This window comes from Solanum tuberosum, unplaced genomic scaffold, assembly GCF_000226075.1.
Source record: "Solanum tuberosum cultivar DM 1-3 516 R44 unplaced genomic scaffold, SolTub_3.0 scf00133, whole genome shotgun sequence".
Classification (NCBI taxonomy): domain Eukaryota; kingdom Viridiplantae; phylum Streptophyta; class Magnoliopsida; order Solanales; family Solanaceae; genus Solanum; species Solanum tuberosum.
This window is the reverse complement of record NW_006239056.1, coordinates 277,752-295,467: the sequence shown is the minus strand read 5'-3', so window position 1 is coordinate 295,467 and position 17,716 is coordinate 277,752. Positions and strand designations below refer to the sequence as shown.

At 32.6% G+C, this 17,716-nt stretch overlaps 3 protein-coding genes across 3 annotated transcripts; all 3 read right to left on the bottom strand.

The window, feature by feature from the left end:
- Positions 1-1,862: 1,862 nt before the first annotated feature.
- LOC102604075 (F-box protein SKIP23-like) lies at positions 1,863-3,250 on the bottom strand. The gene has a single exon (XM_015310328.1). The coding sequence runs from the start codon at positions 3,232-3,234 to the stop codon at positions 1,894-1,896; it is 1,341 nt and encodes a 446-aa protein (XP_015165814.1). The 5' UTR covers positions 3,235-3,250; the 3' UTR covers positions 1,863-1,893.
- An 11,707-nt stretch (positions 3,251-14,957) lies between these two features.
- Positions 14,958-15,627, bottom strand: LOC102603739 (uncharacterized). Its single transcript, XM_006351138.2, has 2 exons — positions 15,493-15,627; positions 14,958-15,398 (listed from the first exon to the last, which is right to left on the bottom strand). Exon 2 carries the CDS (start codon positions 15,390-15,392, stop codon positions 14,979-14,981), a length of 414 nt encoding a protein of 137 aa, XP_006351200.1. The 5' UTR covers positions 15,393-15,398; positions 15,493-15,627; the 3' UTR covers positions 14,958-14,978.
- A 233-nt stretch (positions 15,628-15,860) lies between these two features.
- On the bottom strand, positions 15,861-16,775 carry LOC102603405 (uncharacterized). The gene is made up of 2 exons (XM_006351137.2): positions 16,445-16,775; positions 15,861-16,380 (listed from the first exon to the last, which is right to left on the bottom strand). The coding sequence occupies exons 1-2, from the start codon at positions 16,773-16,775 to the stop codon at positions 16,118-16,120; spliced, it is 594 nt and encodes a 197-aa protein (XP_006351199.1). The 3' UTR covers positions 15,861-16,117.
- Between the last annotated feature and the right edge of the window lie 941 nt (positions 16,776-17,716).

Genomic DNA, 17,716 nt, shown 5'->3' with positions numbered 1-17,716 from the left:
TAAAATTTATAAATATTATGGGAAACTTGCGGAATTGTCTCTAGTTTCGGAGCTACCGATACTCTAGTTTGCAATATTACGAGATACATGTATCTCGCGATAAATGGAATGGTTGATCATCAGACAGAAACTGCCCTGGAATTACCTGACTACCATCAATATGATGACCAAGTCCACAACCGCGAACCATCGGAAGGAACTGTGTCTTCCACAACAAAAAATTTGATGATGTAAGTTTAAGCGGTAACTGATGAGCAAGGCTAGGAGATGGTAGAGTGGTGACCGTGGAGGTCTGTGTTCTCACGGTTGTTCCCTGCAAAGAGGAAGTTGATGAGATGTTGTCGTCCACCATTGAAGCTGCTACAAAGCTTCTGTTTCTATGGCGAGGGTTTAAATTTGGGTTGTTTTAACCTCTTAGGGCCCTGATACCATGAAAGACTTTCTCATTATATTATATTGTAAATACACGTTATATTTATACATATAGATCAGGTAAGAGTCCTAGTCTAAGTCATGTAGTGAGAATAACAATCCTATGCAAACTAAGCCACAAGTAAGTTATCCTTCGTCAAAAATTAGGTGTAATTTGTTCTAGATTACACTGTATCCGAGTGGATTTGCATGTATCTAGGATACATAACAAATCTCGCTTCCCTCCCTCCCATCTCGCCACTCTCATATGTACATAACTATCTCGCTCGTCTCTCTCCCTATTTCAATGTATCTGGTAGCAAAAATACATATATCTAGTGTATCTTCCTCAATATGGTAGAAGGCTCTTAATAAGTGATAAAAATATGAAAAAATCACCCCACATATATATTTAAGGGGACTATATCTAATTATATAATTTCTCAAATTCCTTTTTATAAAAAGTGGATCTGCCCAACCCACACAGTGATGGGTTGGACTAGCTATTTTAGGGCCCATCAATAATATGGATCAGCTCGGCTTGATCCGTCAAATTTCAAAACCCATGTGAGCTAGTTCTGATGAGCTGGCTAATTTCAATGTTACTTTTTCTCTATTGTTATGTCACAATGTTGATGATAATAGAGTGATGCTGAGAGGTTCTAATGGCATGCCAGAAAGAGTTACCATTGAAATTTACATCTCAATCAGTAGTCTATATAAGAATGTCTAGTAGAGCTTTGCTAAGGTTTATCCATGGAAGCAATAGGCAGGAAAACTAAGATGGTTCCATGGTCTGTTTTTCCTTATTGAGGCAACAACAACAACAACATATACAGTGTAATCCCACAAGTGGGGACTGGAGAGGGTGGTGTGTACGCAGACCTTATCCATATCTTGTGAAGGCAGAGAGATTGTATCGAAAGATCCTCGACTCAAGTCAAGCAATACAAAACAGGTTTGAAAAGGAGATGTTGAAAATTATAGAGAAAAGAACAATGACATCTGGAGGAGATGCTAATCTTTCATGTTAGTGTTGCTGTCCTACAAATCCTAATGTTTGATGAAAATTGAAATGCATGAGTCTAAGGGGAGACAGAGGGGTACAAGCTTGTTCAACTCTCAGCTGCTCAAGAATTCGTAGTGGTAATACACTATACCTCCAAACACTTCAAATTGAGTAACATTAATGTAATAGAAAAGATATATCTGCCAGAAGTTGCAACTCCTAAAAGCTACATTTGTTTCTTTTTATGCGTAATACATAAACATGATACACAATTCTTGTTCCCGTTACTATTATCCAACACTTTTTGTCATCAATATTGATCTGGAAAACTCATTGGCACATGACAAACACCATCAAGGATATTTAAAACGTTATGCAGCATGTAAAATGTCGAATTCAACATTTAATATAAACAAGTCAATCAAGGAACGAAAGGCATTGAGTTTCATAAACAAAGAATCTAAATCTTCAGGTCATTGATACCTTTTAAACCAAACCTTCTTCATGACGGGCCTGTCATTAACCGACCTTACATGTCTATCATCAATTACAAAATGCCAAAACTCTTTAGAAGCTGCCTCATCATCGTCAGTAAAAAGCCAAGATGGGGGTGGCCAGAAAATATCTGCATATTCAAGGAAGGATAACAATGAACCAAGTTTACCATCTTGTAAGCTAAAGATACCTGTGTGATGACGATGTAATCCTTTATATCTAAGTTTCACTTCCTCGCTAAGACCACGTACCAAATAATCTTCAAAGTCATAGTCATAGTACTTTGGCGGGCGCCTACTCATATTCACAATGATACCTCCATTCACATAGTAAATGCAGTTTCCTCTGCACTGATCACCAAAATCTGATGAAGAAACAGAGAAACAACAGTCGTCACCAGCAAAGAAAATTTGATCACCCAATGTATGCACTGCAATCCACTCATGTTGTTCTTCATCAAGCCGGTAAACCTTAATTTCTTTGGGACATTTCCATGAAGGTTGAGAACCATGCAACTCCGTCTTAACATCAGTATCTAAAAACATATCAACCAGAAACAACTCCCCACGTGATTCCACCAGTCGTTTCTTACTACCCCATTCGTTAAATATCTTGACGGTGGAAGATACGATGGTCTGGTTAAACAAGGGATCATACATTATGGTCTCTCCATAAGTATCAACAGCATAAAAATTCCCCTTATACACACTAATATCGACAATCTTACTAGTGGGATCTTTCAAGGTAGTCCATTTCTCATCCTCTGACTTAAAACACAATAAGTGATCAAAAATACTAGTTGCCATTACAGAAAAATGATTGGTTTGATCATTCCAAATAGGCAAGATTTTATTAAATAAATCAAATCCGAGCACACAATGTAAGTGATAGTTTAAGACACAATGGACATGATAGAATTTACAAACTTGAGAAACACGTATATCTAGTAAATTCAATTTCTGATCAGGCAAATCACCAATTACTCTGTTGGTTAGAGGATTCAAAATCTTCAATTTTCCGTGTGATGTTTTTAGAATCTTGACCAACCAGCCTGTGTGAGGAGGATGAGGAAGTTGTAAAAGATAAACTGTGCTTTCGATTAAATTACAATGAGATATGTCATTATAAGGCCAGAATAGGTCGTTGGGGAAAGGCACTTTGATGGGAAACTGAGATTTGGGGATTTTGAAATTAGGAGAAAATGCTGAACGCCATGAACTGCAGACTGCACGAAAGCGAAGGATATCAATATGGCTGTTGACGAATTTACTAATTCTTTCAACAAGTTCTATCGGAAGATCAGACCAAGGAGCCATCATAAAACCCTAGCAAAGCTTTTTTCCAATCGCAGCAAAGAATGACATATTTAATATCCGAATAAAAAATTAATTAGTAACGAATTAATTATTAACTATACTTCTTACTAATCAAGGACTAGTTATAGGATATCGTGTTCCTTGTTATGCTCTAAATCAGTTTCTTTTCCTTATTTCATTTTTGTTGATTTGCATAAATTATGAAATTAATGATTTAGATCATTTCTTTTATCTCTTCTTTTAATTAGTTTCGTAATTTAGTGGTATTTGGGACTTTGTTTAGAATTTGATTTTTTTAGTAATTTTATTGATTTTTGTTTTTATTAATGAATTTTATGTGCTTTATTCTTATTTTTTGTTGTTGTTGTTGTGTGTATTGAATTTTGATCTTGTTGGAACTCAAGATTTTATAATGATTGTCAAAGAATTTTAGGTATGTACCTTCTAAATTGAGCTCATCGCTCGGTATATCTTTTGAGTAGTTTGTGAGTTGTTGCATATTCTTTCCGAATTCCAAAAAAAAAAAAAAACATTGCATGCACTGTGACGTCTAAATGGATAGAATTTAAACTAGCTAGTATAATACCTTCCTAAAAGAGAGAAAAAGAAAATGAATGGTAAGGTGGAAATTACATTAGTTTGGTGTATACAATCGATGCGGGTAAGTTTTTTCCCTTATGTATGGCTTGTGCCTTGGAACAGAAATTCAGTTTTAGAACATCAATTTATTGAATCTGTCCATACTTCATATTAAATATGAGCAATTAATTTAGGGAAAATGCATAAGTACCCCTCCAGCCTATGCCCAAAATCCCTAAGACACACCTAATCTTTACTAAGGTCCTATTACCCCCCGAACTTATTTTATATATAATTTTCTACCCCTTTTCGGCCTACGTGGCATTATCCTTGAAAATATTGTCAACACGCGCTGGGCCTACAAGATAGTGCCACGTAGGCCGAAAAGGGGTAGAAAATTATATATAAAATAAGTTCGGGGGGTAATAGGACCTTAGTAAAGATTAGGTGTGTCTTAGGGATTTTGGGCATAGGCTGGAGGGGTACTTATGCATTTTCCCTAAATTAATTGCTCATATTTAATATGAAGTATGGACAGATTCAATAAATTGATGTTCTAAAACTGAATTTCTGTTCCAAGGCACAAGCCATACATAAGGGAAAAAACTTACCCGCATCGATTGTATACACCAAACTAATGTAATTTCCACCTTACCATTCATTTTCTTTTTCTCTCTTTTAGGAAGGTATTATACTAGCTAGTTTAAATTCTATCCATTTAGACGTCACAGTGCATGCAATGTTTTTTTTTTTTTTTGGAATTCGGAAAGAATATGCAACAACTCACAAACTACTCAAAAGATATACCGAGCGATGAGCTCAATTTAGAAGGTACATACCTAAAATTCTTTGACAATCATTATAAAATCTTGAGTTCCAACAAGATCAAAATTCAATACACACAACAACAACAACAAAAAATAAGAATAAAGCACATAAAATTCATTAATAAAAACAAAAATCAATAAAATTACTAAAAAAATCAAATTCTAAACAAAGTCCCAAATACCACTAAATTACGAAACTAATTAAAAGAAGAGATAAAAGAAATGATCTAAATCATTAATTTCATAATTTATGCAAATCAACAAAAATGAAATAAGGAAAAGAAACTGATTTAGAGCATAACAAGGAACACGATATCCTATAACTAGTCCTTGATTAGTAAGAAGTATAGTTAATAATTAATTCGTTACTAATTAATTTTTTTATTTTCATACTTATGCATTTTCCCATTAATTTATTGTGTAGTTATCTATATTTTTGGGATTAAAAGAGACTCTAATCTAGTCATATTCCTCTATAGGTTATTCGACACATCCTTGAACCTATGCCAAAAATTTATTAGTTTTTGTCTTTTATTTCTGGCTCACTTTGCAATCAAGGTGCGATAAAGTTTTTAAGGTCTTTATATCCTTACAATGGCATACCAAATTTGAATTTTGTCTTCAAGAGATGGTAGTATAAATCTTTAACAAATTTTTTTGCTATACCTTCAATAATTTCAGTTGAGAAAATTTGCATGAATACTCATAACGTGTATTATTTAATTTGTATTAACAAATACTTATAACAATATAAGTATTTGTTATTTAGGAAAAATGTTTAAATATGTCATTGATTTTTCGGCTCATGTATACCACCTGTTAAAATTTTGACATAGATAAAATATTGTCATATTTTTTCTCGTGGGTGTTTTGTTGTGATCTATTGGAACAAATTAAGTTAATATTTATATTTAACAATTAATTGTATTGTTATTCATTATCAGTTTAAGTTACTTATTAGCATTTTTATTTGGTTCGAGTGTATCAAGTCAAAAGTTATTTAGTTTTATATAAGTTTAATGTCGAATAAGATTGTTTTCTGATTAGTTGTACTGAAGATACTCGCATAGAATGACAACAATTCAGATTGAAACTATACAATCAAATCTTTACTTGAAGTCATAATCAATTAGTATTACTAAGATTATTGTGTTTATGGATTTGAGACTTGATTAGAAGCTAGCGAATAGTAACACCATATTCTATCCCTACTCTTTTTCTAATTACAATAATCCCTTAAAAATTGTACCATCCATATACATTAATTCACCATCCGGATACATTAATTCGATACAAGAAGAATTCTTTTGTTGCGCTAAAAAAGGGAACAAAATCTTTTCTGTTGCGCTTAAAAAGGAACAAAAACATAAATTAAATATCAAATCCATAAATCATGCAATTACGTTGTTTTCACTACTAATCAATCTCTCCCAAAGCATAACAACATCAAAAAATTCAAATTTCAAATTTCTTCTCCAAAATTTTCAAAAAAAAATTCAATTTCAATTCAAAATCATTGAAAAGTTGAGTTGATACATCATGAATATCTCTATTTTGTTGAGACATTCAAGAATATGAGAAAATGAGGTGCGCTGAATCAACCATTGTAGCTTGGAGATCAATGAGTTGAGAAAAATCTAGAGATTTGAGACATTACAGAGACGAGTGTTGCTTTATCCTTATACAATTGTTTGAAGATCCTCTTGATTTTTATTCAGAATTGTAAAAAAAAATTGAGATTTAAAATTCTTCTCTCAGTTCATCAAAGGTCCTTTCAGTTTTGATTCAAAATTATCGGAAAAAAATTGAGATTCAAAATTCTTCTCCCAGTTTATCGAAGATCCTTTGTCAAAAATTTTGAGAAGATATATCATGAATATCTTCATTAGTCTGTACTTGGAGGTGAAGAAACATGAACAAAAATTTTCAATGTGTCTAGTATACAAAATTGTGTCGCTATGTGTTATAAGATGGTTACAAAATTGTGCCGCTATGTGTTAGTTTGTTGTTACATAATTACCATAATTTGATACATAATAAAGTAGTCAATATTGTCACTGTTCTGTATCATATACCTATTATTGAAACTGATACATACTGCTCTAATTATAGAACGTTGTGATTAATGTATCAATATTATTTTTGGATAATATAAACATATACATAGCCTTCTAAGTTGGATAAGACTGAACAAACATTAAAGATCGTAGATACATAACACACAACTGATTTGCTACTGTCTATATAGCCTTTAAAATTTGAATAAGATTAAAGATACATTGTAGAACTTGAAACATATAAATGATACATTAAGTAGTATGTATCAACGACATTTATATTGAGCAGGATAAACACTGTAGATCATCGTTTCGTTGTTTATATCTATTTTTCATGAAAGTTTTCATCATCAAAATCTTTATGTATCAGAAAATTGTGGATGAAAAAGCTAAAAAGAATTTTATTTTTTTAAAAATAATAATAATTCAAGAACTGAAAAGAAAACAAATGATGAAGAAATAGTTCTACCTCTTTAGGAACTTGAAATCGATGAACTGGAGAAATAATAGATTTGAAATTCAAAAATAGAATGATGAAGGTAACTACTAATCTGTTGGAGTGATTTCAATCTAGGAACAAAAATTGTTGGGTTAGAGAACTGTGAGTTATGTATCTAGAGAAGGATAGAAAAATAGGGATTTTTGTAATATTTTAAAATGGTAGAAAATTTTAGAGAATATGGAAAGAAAGATTGTGTAGTTAGGTAATTTTAAAAAATATATATATAGCAACACCATATAGATATTTATGTTAATATTTTAAAACTAGATTCAAATTTTAAAAATTACAATTTTTTGGGAAACTTGTAGAAATTTCAATAGTTTAGGAGCTAATTACTTAGACACACTCTAATTTGCAATAGTACGAATATTATCAGATTTTGGTGCATCCAAATACATGTATCTCAGGATACATTAGGTCAAATTTAGGTGGAATTTGTTCTAATATACTATATCCAAGTAGATTCACATTTATTTAAGATACATAAAAAATCTCGCTCGCCTCCCTCGCCTCTTCTCATCTCGCTTACCACTCTCATATGTATATGGGGACTGAGATACATGATAATCTCGTTCGCCTCCCTCCCCATCTCGCTCGTCTCCCTACCTATTTTAGTGTATCTGGTAGGGCCCAGACAGATTGGGTGGTTAATCTCGCTAACAGTTTGGCCTAACAGATATCGATTTTTAAATTTACTAATCTCCTAGCCAACATATAAGATATTGGTTGGTTCAATAACAAATTAGCATTTATCGAGCGGTTATTGGACGGTGTATCCGCTAAACTCTACCTTTTTTTCTACATGAACGCACCTTTAAAAAATGACTTCTTTCCCGTATTTTAAATGCAATTAAAATGTAAAATTCTTCTATATTATAATTTTATATATATATATATATATATAGTTAATAACAGAAGAGTAAATATGTTTTCAAGTTTCTGGCTTCACGGTCTTAGGATTAACAATATACAATGGAAAAATATTAAATTATGCTAACATACATAAGTTAAAAGTGTAAGTATGAGAACTTTTAATGGGTTAAAGGTTTATCCGATAAGGAAATTGAATAACCTCCCCCCCGCCCCACACACACACCAATAACCCGTTAATTATACAATTCTTATCAGTTCACCGTTTATTTGATAACCCAATATCAATAAGCCAATTTTGCGGTTGGATTATCGGTTACGGTTTCATTTTGAACACCCCTAGCATATGATAGCAAAAATACATGTATCTTCCTTAATATAGTAGAAAACTCTTAATTACTGATAAAATACGTAATAATTTAAAAGTATATGTAACAATAATATATATATGATAGTGGAGTATGTCTAATTATATAGTTTCTCCAATTATTTTTATTATAAAAAGTGGATTGGCCAACGCAACCCACATAGTGATGATTAGACTAGCTATTTTAGGGCTAGTCAAAATTATGGATGAGCTCGGCTTGATCCGTAAAATTTCAAAACCCGTGTGAGCTAGCTCGGCTTGATCCGTCAAATTTCAAAACCCATTGAGCTAGCTCTAATGAGGTGGGCTAATTTCAATGGGCCTAACTTATCGGTGACCCCCTAAAGTTGGAAGCAATTTTCACTTAGACACTTTAACTAGACTTTATTCATTTTAGACACCTCATGTCAGGCTCCGTTGTGTCATTTTGACACTTTCCGTTGACATGGCAAAGTGAGTGTTATACACTCGCTATTGACGCGTGAGGGGCTTATTTAACCTATTTTATTTTATTTTTTCTCTTATTCTTTCCCATTTTACAATCACTATCTCTCCCATTATTTTTCAAAGCTTAAAGTACTCAATGAAGGTTGAATCTTTTGTTATAATAATTTCAATTTAAATTTCCCACTGCAAGATAGGTCAAAAAAGAAACAAGAAATTGAACCCATATCAACAACACCCAAATCAAGTAAAGTTCACCCACAATAATCCTAAAGAAAAAGGTGAAAACAATTCTTCAAATAAAACGTATCAATAGTCTCAATTGCCCACATATTGCCAACAACTCAAATTTCCAATTAACAAAAATAGGAGTCAAAAAGATCCCAATAGTCATTATGTAATTGTTAATCTCACTAACCTTAAGCCCTAATTAAATTACAAATATCTCAAAATTAAAGAAAAGGATACTCAATTTTAAAAATACTAACCATTGTTGTTATACATTTGCACCTCTTAACCCAAAATCAAATGAAGAAATGTGAGGGAAGGTGCAATGAAGAAAAGAAAACGGTCAAAATTTGGGTGAGTATGGCAAAAAAATCATGAAAAAAGAGGAATAAAACAGAGAAGATGACTGTGTGGATGTGCATTTGACGGAAAAGACAATGAAAATGGAGGAATATGATAAAGTAGATTGTGTGGGTGTGGGTTTATGGTGGAAAAAATAAGGCTAAAATAAAAATAAAAATGGAGTAATACAATGAAGAAGATGGTTTTTGGAAAGCTGTGGGAGTGTTGCATTTTTCTTCAAATTTGTCCAACTATTTTATTTAATTTTTTTGATAAAAAGACCACATGTCATTTATTTATTGGTTACTTTGCCATATATTTTGATTCTTATTTTTTCTGTTTAATATGATAGACTTATAATGAGTTGGCATAATATAATTGGGCATCTAATCCATTGGACGCACTTGGAGTCAACATGTACTAGAGAAAAAAGTGTCAAAATGACAAAATAAGGTCTGACATGAGGTGTCTAAATTGAACAAAGTCTAGTTAAAGTGTCTAAGTGAAAATTGTTGCCAACTTTAGGGGGCCACCAATGGGTTAGGCCAATTTCAATATTACTTTTTGTTAGTGAAAATTACAAAATAACAAAATTACAAGATTACAATTGAAAATACAATGAAGAAATAAAATCACTTCAGGCTGAGACGCGAATATCTCGCTCTCTTTAAGGAGATTCAAGCCCACTGCAGCCAATGTTTTTCACCAGTCCAGCAATAGTCCTCTTGACTTGTCCCCTCCAGGATACAACAACCTAATCACAAAATATAACTCAACAACTCTGAACAAGAGTTGAGTCCAAAGCTACACAATAAGAACACCTTCCTTCAAATTAATAAGAACTCTCTTTTTGACAAACTTTATGCACTCTATATTTTTCTTGTATGTTAACAAATGAAGACCACCACTAGTTATAGTAGAAGAAGTCTTCCTAGAAATAAATAGGAAGATAATAGGTACTAAATAGTGAAGATAATGGCCTTAGGAGTTACATATGTTACAAGGTATAGTGGAGGAATAAAGAAGAACAACTTTCACATATAGCAAATACAAAATTCATAATTGTATGTTATAGCAATGTTTGCATAATTGCGCTCCATAGCAAACATATATATGTATAATTCGCTATACATATACAAAAAAACAGTTGTATAATCTGCTTTGGTATACATATACAAAAATATCAATTGTATAAAATGAGAGAGGCGAGTGAGCGAGATCTGGGAGAGTGGCGAGCGAGATCTGGGAGAGGGGAGAGAGGAGAACGAAAATATATGTATATATACAATTTTCATGCATTTTATACATTTGCGTTTTTGTATAAAGTGAGAGAGGCGAGTGAACGAGCGAGACCTAGGAGAGTGGCGAGCGAGATCTGGGAGAGGGGAGAGAGGAGAACGAAAATATATGTATATATACAATTTTCATGCATTTTATACATTTGCGTTTTTGTATAAAGTGAGAGAGGCGAGTGAGAGAGCGAGATACTTTATACACTTGCGTTTGTATAAAAAATGAGAGAGGCGAGGGAGAGAACGAGAGTGGCGAGCGAGATTCACCAGGAGAGAGGTGAAATAACAACAGTTTGCTATGAGGTACAATTAAATCAAACTATATTTATAGCATTTAATTTGAATTAATAGTTTGCTATTATATACAATTTTCCCAATAAAGAATGGAATTGATGCTTGATAACCAATGTTAACAACGGACAACAAATGTGCTGCCCATGAGCTTTAAAAGCCAGCACGTTACGGCCTTGTGCTATCCCGATTTCATGAATGCTTTTGAGAATAACGCAATTCTCATAGGAAGCGACCTACTTCCACACATCACATAGGTGAAATCTATCGAGAATGCTCATATAAGTTTAATACTCCACCCATACAGGCTATAGATATTCATTAAGAGTTTTGTAAACTCAACCTTCACAAATTACTATAGGAAACAATGCACTCACATCACAGGGAGGGAATAAAAAAAATAGTGCATTTTTCACAACAAGTCATCATATGATCATTAGTTTTTCCCTTTAAACCTGATTAAAGGATCTTTAGTCCCCAAGTTGGGTTTCATCATATATGACTCAAGGATTTATAGGCTTCAATCCCATCTCCATCGATGTGTTCCAGACCTTTTCTCTTGTTATGGCCTTAATAAGAGTATCTGCAAGATTATCACAAGATTTGACATAATCAACATTAATGGTAACATTTGTCAAATATGATCTTACATTACTGTGTTTCCTCTTTATAGGTCTGAATTTACCGTTGTAATAACGATTTTGAACTCTACCAAACGCAGCGGTGCTATCACAATAAATTAAAATAAGAGGAATTGTTTTTTCAAAATAAGGTATTTGAAACAATAAATCTCTTAACCAATTCTCTTCCTCACTAGTTGAGGCTAAAGCAATTAGTTCAGCCTCCATGGTAGAGTTAGCAATTATAGTTTGCTTTTTTGATCTCCAACAAACAGCAACACCACCTAAAGTAAAGACATCACCAGTGGTAGAACAGGAATCACCTGATAATGTGTTCCAATCTGCATCACAAAAGCCTTCAAGTACAACAATATATTTTTAATAGAACAAACCACAATTTTTTGTTCTAATTAAATATCTCATAACTCTTGTTATAGCATGCCAATGTTCATTACTTGGCTTGCTTGTAAACCTGCCAAGTACTCCTACTGCATATGCAATATCAGGCCTAGTGCAATCTGTCGCATATCTCAAACTTTCGATTATGCTAGCATATTCCTTTTAATTTATTACATCATTTTCGCTTTCAGTAGGAAATTAGTGAACACTTGAATCAAAAGGAGTAGCAACATGCTTACAATCAAGAAAGTTATATTTTTTCAAAATTTTCTCAACATAATGTGACTGGCAAGGAAAATTCCCTCACATGTTCTTGTTATTTTTATTCCAAGAATAAAATTTGCCTCACCAAGATCTTTCATATCAAAATGGCATCTAAGAATATTTTTAACTTCATCAATAACATTCATGTTAGAACCAAAGATCAATAAATCATCAACATATAGGCAAATAATCACATGTGTATTATTCCAAGACTTATGATATATGCACTTATCACACTCATTTGTTTTAAAACCATTTTCAATCATGCAGGATCAAACTTTTCATGCTATTGTTTTGGTGCTTGTTTCAAGCCATATAGAGATTTAGTAAGTTTACATACTTTGCTTTCTTGGCCTGCTTCAACAAAATACTCGGGTTGATCTATATAAATTTCTTCATTTAGGTTTCCATTTTTAAAAAAAAAATTACATCCATTTGATGAACTTGCAAATCAAAAATTGCAGTCATAGCAATTAAAACTCTTATGGATGTAATTCTTGTTACCGGTGAAAAAGTATCAAAAAATTCTAGGCCTTCTAGTTGTTTAAAACCTTTTGCAAACTAGTCTAGCCTTATATTTATCAATAGATTCATCATGTTTCAACTTTTTTCTTAAGACCCATTTGCAACCAATTGTTTTACAACCCGGTGGTAAATCAACTAACTTCCAAGTTTTATTAGAAATTAGTGATTTCATTTCATCATTTACGGCCTCTTTCCAAATATTGGAGTCATGTGAATATAAAGCTTTTTTAAAAGTGAAAGGGTCACATCCAATATTAACCACATAAAAATCAGGACCAAAATCTTTTTCTACTCTAGCTCCTTTACTTCTTCTTAACTCAAAATCATCAATTTCTTTAATTTTCAAAGTAGAAGTAGAAGAACTAGGTAGTGACAAAATATTTTGTTCAATCCTTTGACCCCCACTATTTTTAGAATCAAAAGAGAATTTATTTTCATGAAAAATAGCATCACCTGATTCAATTATAACATTATTTTCAAGATTAAAAATTCTATAGGCTGTACTATTTGAAGCATAACCAAGAAAAACACAAGTAGTAACTTTCTTACCCAACTTTGTAATCTTGGGATCCATTAGCCTCACAAAGGCTAGACAACCCCAAACTCTTAGATATCCCAAACTTGGCTTGTGACCTTTCCACAATTCAAAAGGTGTCAGTTTAGACTTTTTATGAGGTACACGATTCAACACATAACAAGCAGTTAAATTGGCTTCATCTCAAAAATTTAAAGGTGCATGTGACTCAATAAGCATGGTATTAGTCAATTCAACCAAAGTTCTATTTTTTCCTTTCTGCTACACCATTAGATGAAGGAAAATAAGGAGGAGTAGTTTCATGAATTATTCCCAATGATCTAACAAAAGAATTAAACTCATTTGACTCATATTCACAGCCTCTATCACTTCTAATTCTTTTTATTTTTCTTCTAAACTGATTTTCAACCTCATGGAGATAAGTTTTGAAAATTTCAAAAGCATCACTTTTATTCTTCGTCAAGAAACGTATGTAAACTTAGAAAAATCATCAATGAAAGTGATAAAACATCTATTACCTCCACGAGTTAAAATTCCACCAAGTTCACAAATATCAGTATGAACCAATTCTAACAAATCGGTTTTCCTTTCAACTTGAAAATGAGGCATTTTAGTGATTTTGGCTTTACTACAAGCCTCACACTTTTCAAAATTCTTTTTAACCATTGGGATTAATCCCATATGAAAATTATACACATATATAATAGTTAATGGAGCTTCACTCTTAAGACAATGTCCAAATCAATAAGCTCCTATTTTAGAGACCATTAAAAAGACATAATTTATGAACAACCTGAAGAGGTCCACGCCACCACAAACTTAGAAGCTGAACTAAAGAGATAAAGTACAACAAACACAAGGAAAGGGGAGACATTATTGAGATGTAATATAATCACAAACTCCAGTTGTTAAATAAATGATTAAAGAGTACCATAAAAAATCACTCACTATCTATAGAAACTAAGACACTACTCGAAAACAGAACTACTAACTTTCTTGTGTTTTCATTAAGACAATGAAACACAAATTATGTGGAGAGCTAGAGACAAATACAAGCAGAAATTAGGAATGCAACAATAATTGTACAAAAAAACATCTTTAAGCATGGCACAATTATTCACGGAAATTATGGAAATGATTTATAGAAGTATAGAGGTGTTTAATGTAATTTGTAGGAGTTTTTATCTACAACTCCTGCAAAGAAATATGGTTTGACAGAATGAGGAATGTTGCCTTGGTTGTTTGTTGATTTCTTCCATTAAGTAAACGGAGAAAATGACATGTGACGGTTTAGTGAAAAAGAGACCGAAAGAGAAAAGAAAATAAGAAAAAAAAATGCGAGAGAAGAAATACCATGTAATGTTGGTAATGGTATAGTGTTATATAGTCAAGATCTTAACATAGATTATATGACAGTAAATCAGAACATGTCCTACATGAGAGCTTCCGATTTGCCGTCTCAAGGCAGATAGTTAGATTAAAAATACATCATTTGTTGTATGTGTCAACACATTAATAAAGTAAACTATAATTATCAAAAACAAGAAAGCAAAAATAAGTGACCATACACTTCCAAAGAAATAAGCCACTCAAGAAAAAGTGACACTAACCTCTATTGTTGCTACTTGTAGATGGCCGAGAGATTAGTTGATTAGCTCGTGGTCCAGAATTAGCTTCTCCAGGTGAATGAAAACACAGTGTTGCTAGAACATCGGCATTAATTAATCCTGCACGTTGAAGTTGTGAAATTATATTTGCAGTAACATCTTGTTGAATGGTTCTCCTTTGCTCCTCCATTTGTTCCTCCATTTTTTGTATCCTTTCTTGCATTTGTTGTACTGCATCATTTGTGGCAGTTGAAACTGTTTCAGAGTTGCCTGCTTTCCTTTTCAAAGAACTCTTTGTAACCCCCTTTCCATATAATCGCAAACGTCCTGGATGTTCAGGGCCCATTACCAAAGAGAATGCATCAACTGACTCACTACCATCTACACTTTGTTGTTTTTCAATTTCCTCCATTTCAGCCTACAAAGCAAATTCAATAAACAAATTCAAATAAATATAAATTACGATCAAATAAATGATCTAAAAAGAAAGTGCAAGTAGATACTATTCGTACAATTTTACTAATAGTGTCTTCATTTGAGTCCTTGTACAAACGTTCGGGGTGTCTTGTTCTTGTAACCGCAAATAGCTCCTTAAGTGATATAGAATATTCCTTTTTCTTATCCTTTTCACATGAAAAATTGACATTAAAAATAACAAGTTAAGATTTGATAAAGAAGCAGAAAACACACCAAATCATTGCGGACTAAAGCAAAACTTATTTTTCAAGCAGTATGTGGATTCTTCAAATTTTTCCGATTCTTAGTATTGGTTTCAGCCATTTTCTGCAAATAAGTAAATCAATATCACAACAAAAAAGAGAGATAAAATCACACTAGACAAGATATCACGGTAGAACTTGAGATTCCAAAATTAAATTTACCTTATGTTTATTGGAGTCCCAATATTTGAGGAGTTCCTTAAGTTGACATTCTGGAACATAAGGAGGTCATTTTGCCAATAGAACTTCATGACTAGTACATGGTTTGTAACATAATTTCTGCAGATCAAATTTATGTCTTCTCCAAGCAGATCCAATTACTTCTAACGCCCATTCTTTCGCATCATCAGTGATATCATTTTTCTCCTACAATTTGGTTTCATTAGTCAAACATGTAAAATAATTTTAGTGATATAATTCACATTAGTAACTTCAAACCTGTATATGTCCATAAATCATCTTTTGTGTCCATATACCTCCAAACTAATATGTCTAGAGGGCAAAGAGTCGCATTCCTTGCCAATGTGCCAAGGAAGCTACTTAACTCTACAACAACATCTTTGGTTGGACCAACAGGTTGATTGTTGTTGTTCAGTAGGATCAGCTTACGATAATTTCTCCCATGTACACTTTGCATTTGTGTTGTACCTCTCGTATTTTTTTGAGTGGAAGGGTCTGAAGCTATACATAATACAAGTAATTAGAAGTCATAAATGAGTTTAATAAGTTTCTAAGCTATATGTACCTTGTTCTTCGGATTGTTCGTTTATTGGAAGAGTGCTTGCAGAATCCATTTGAACCTGCTCCTCTACAGTTGGTTGCTCTTCTACAGTTGGTTGCTCCTCTACACATTGTTCATTTGTTTCAGATTGTGGTGTAACTCGTTGTTTTGCAATTGGCTGTTCTTTCTCAATTAACTTTAGCAGGTTCTTTTTCTCTGACCGCACAGCCTGAAGAGTTTCTTGTGTTGTCAAATATGATTGTCTTTGTTGTACCAAGGATGATAATGTTCCCGGTTTAGCATATGTCCTTTTTTTGGTAACTTTGGTTCTTCTTGAAGGTCCTTCTTGACTCATGACTATCAAAATATGTGCAAGTATAAGATTGGAGAAGTTAAAAATACTGAAGAAAAAATAAATGACTAAATCTGAACACAATCTTTTTAAATTCTCAAAGCTCCTTGAATTTCTCTTTTAGGGCCGACTGACTGGAGCTTTGGCCTACTATTAGCTAGTAGACAATCTAAAAACATGTGAGACAGACGCAAAAATACATACATACATTTAATGGGACATCATACGGTGTATCAAGGAGCACAGAAATATCATTAATGATGTAGATGTCTTTCACGCCAATAAAAAAAGTAGATTTCAAATATCAACACTTGAATAATTCACCATCTCATTATTGTTTACAAAAGCTAAATATGATCTCTTAGAAGCTCCCAAATATGCCTAACTGAAGATAATAGGTGTCTAGTATTATCAGATGTACTTATATATATAGTTAGACTTTTAAAGATTCCATTAGATGCTTCATAGAAATTGTAAAGTTGTCGTCTACAATTATAGTTTTATTCATCCATCATGTCACATCCTAACCTAGGTGAAGAAGACCATGCTCAGTATGTATAGATGAGCTATATACATATATACTAAACCATATGACCCAACTCTATAAGAAAAACATGTGAAAGATCTAATTAGCTAGTTCCAATACATAATTGTAGATACACAAACAACTACTAATATAAGCCTGAATCATATATATGACATAACCTACTGATATCTAAATAGTGAGAGACATATATGACTTAAATGCCCACACTAGTCTATGAAGCCTTTACTAGAACCTAATAACAAAATACTTAGATACCATTTTTCGTAGCGAAACTGGTAGTTGAGGAATTCATTGTAAAATGTAATAATATTTATTGTAATATTCTTCCGATAGTTGTTTTAATCTGAATATTTTTTTAATATTATTTATGATATATTCTAGATATAACATATTTTGG